Consider the following 2,854-nt stretch of genomic DNA (forward strand, 5'->3'; position numbering starts at 1 on the left):
GTGTTGTAACTAAATACATAACTAGATACGGTCACGAGACATAGAACACAAATACATTTGATTTTACTTGACATGTTTTTCAAAATGTCCCTATCAAAAGTGGAGTATATATTAATATCAGTGTGGATTTCTTCACAAATTCATAATGTTATTGTGTAGATTTTCGTAACTTTCTACAGTCTTTGCAGAACCATGTGGCTGTGCGGGGAACACGTTTTAGTCCAATGCAGCTAATGTGAAACCATTGGTCACATTTGTCACATGCTACCATGTCTTCAGACTCTGTTTCTGTTTTGCAAATGCAGTATGTTGTCAAATTCTTGATATTGCTATCAGTGTTTTCTTTCTCATTACTAAGCAATTCCATTTTTCTGGATAATAGTTCCGGGAGTATGCCACCTCGCCACACTGCCTCAAGCCTACTATTCATTGTTCAGACAAAATCATTATCAATCGAAATCCGTGTCACGACAACATCAACTGGGGTCCAAAATACAAAGTCACAGTAGCTTGCATTGGCAACAAACATTTGAAACTGACATTGCGTGTAATAAGAATGGTTAACTTTTAATTTGTAGTCAGCTGTGATGCAACAGTAGGGGTCTTTAGCAGCATTGTCAAAATCAATATTTCGAAATTTGTAGGGGCATTTTATTTCAAGTACCCCCTGACCACAACAGTCACAACAGCAAAGTCCATCAGGTGAGGCACCAAGGAACGGCAATTCATCCGAAATCATAAATCCACACTTCCGCACATGGAAGTTTGTATGAACTCCTCGGGACAGTGGGAGAATATGTCCTGATATTTTATTGTCCACTTGGAACCTGCTGTCATTAATGGATTCGTAAAGCACATAAGCATCATTTTCATGCTCCTTGCCCCATGAAATTGCAGCTGTGTTGATTTGTACTGTGCTGGTAGAGCATGCCTTGTAAATTAGAGATTGGGCTGGATGATTGGGGTCAGTTCTCAAGAAGGCATGAGCCACAGATCCAGTAATCCGTCCATTCCTCTGATTATGCCAATCCAGTGATGAAGCCTGTCCCCTGGTTACCTCTTCCACATAGCCAATCTGTTCCTTTGTGATTGGTGGAATGTCTGCCTTTTGACAAATGCCCAATAAATATGTGTCACTGGCTGAAGTGTATTCTTCTTTGAAATAAAAATCTCTGTATTTAATTGGAATACTTCTTTCCTTAGGCAGTGGTTTGTCATTCATAAAACACTCATTATATTCACTGAATGCCACAAATCCTACAATATTTTCCCCTGTGCTTTGTAACCCAGCAAGAAACAGTTTTTGTTCATCTTCAGTGGCAGGTGTAGCATGTTTCTTAATTATATTACACTTTCTTACTTTTTCTTTTACCTTTTCGGTGTAAAAGTTAATACGGGCCACAGGCGATGGTGTCACTTTTTTGGTGAAACACTGATTCCACTGGCAAGGAACATCAGTGCAAGCACTGTCTGTGTATCCGAGACGGACTGCTGCTTCCATCTTGTATAGCAAGGCACCAATATGTGAGCAAGATTCCCCCAAACCTGACATACAGTCACAGTGTGCAGTAAGTACACATACACTGTTGTCAACTGCTACCCAAGAATGGTGACAGTCCTCTGTTACCCGCCAGGAAGGTTTCACGTCAGCTTTCAAAACAGTATTGGTACCAACTTTAATGTGCAAAACAGTTTGGACCCATCCAGATACAAAAAAGTTGTAGGCTTCCAAAGACCGATGGTTTGCTTTTGGCTGTTGGCTGAAAACCCCTAAAACAATTAAAAAAAAAAAAAAAAAAAAAGGATGAGTGAAACATAAATAACATATCAGTGTCTGGTATTACCATTTTTCTGTTAACTGGCCCAGTACGGGATTTTTAATATGCATGGTTTAGCTATGGGACCAATTGGGTGTTATTTTTGTACATTTTAACTGACCCTTGAGCAAGATAACAGATTGGGGTGTGTGTGTGTGTGTGTGTGTGTGTGTGTGTCCCATGCTAAATTCATAGCCTGAATATGATTTTATAAACTGAAATACAGCTAGACCAATTAATTTACAATGACAAATTGTACAAACAAAAATATTAAATATACAGGTTTGTAAGATTGCAGTAGTTTTAAATCGAGCATTGAAAAGTGTAAAAAGTGTTAATTTATACGTAGGTACATACATGTAGGCTATGTAAGCTGTACGTACATGTCGTACATAATTTGCCACAGAGTCGGACTACTTCCGTACTTTTTGATATTATTATTGACCCAATAATTGGGCTGGGATCTATCTGTATATAATTAACCACAAATACAAATAATAAAACAGTTGTTAAAAATATATTCCTCACCTGGAGTATTAATGAGATAGTGGTAAACATCGGGATATTCAATCTTGGGCCACTGCTTCGGGTTATTGGTCCACTCGTCGGCTTTTAGTTTGTACGGGCACTGGTGAAGTCCAACAATATCTAATTTGGCCTTATAACGAACTAAAGCTTCCACTGGCAACTCATCCATGTATCTATATGCCATGTCAATGAAAATAGTACAACTATAATACGAAACAATTCAAAATATACAACCTTCCACTATCAATCGCACGCTAGGACTGAGTTTGTTTGCACCTTCACGCCTCGTTGCTAAGGAGATGCGCGCGCATCCTAGCCGATGTTCGTCTGGGAGAATGGCTTTGCTTTTATTCAATCTAATTAATTTTAGCTCCACTATTTCCTTTTTGATTTAACCCGTTGAAGGTCATGTCCAGTTGACCTTTCATTCGACCAAACAAAACCTTACTTGCAAAATCATGCCAGTGATTTGAAAAGAATTTGAAAACATTCGGGATTATGCCGAGGCT

General features: G+C 38.7%; 1 protein-coding gene across 1 annotated transcript; it reads right to left on the reverse strand.

Annotated features, from left to right (window-relative positions):
• Positions 1-433: 433 nt before the first annotated feature.
• On the reverse strand, positions 434-2,514 carry LOC121367008. Its single transcript, XM_041491213.1, has 2 exons — positions 2,346-2,514; positions 434-1,770 (listed from the first exon to the last, which is right to left on the reverse strand). The coding sequence occupies exons 1-2, from the start codon at positions 2,512-2,514 to the stop codon at positions 434-436; spliced, it is 1,506 nt and encodes a 501-aa protein (XP_041347147.1).
• Between the last annotated feature and the right edge of the window lie 340 nt (positions 2,515-2,854).

The sequence above is a fragment of the Gigantopelta aegis genome, unplaced genomic scaffold, assembly GCF_016097555.1.
Source record: "Gigantopelta aegis isolate Gae_Host unplaced genomic scaffold, Gae_host_genome ctg8263_pilon_pilon, whole genome shotgun sequence".
NCBI classification, from domain to species: domain Eukaryota; kingdom Metazoa; phylum Mollusca; class Gastropoda; order Neomphalida; family Peltospiridae; genus Gigantopelta; species Gigantopelta aegis.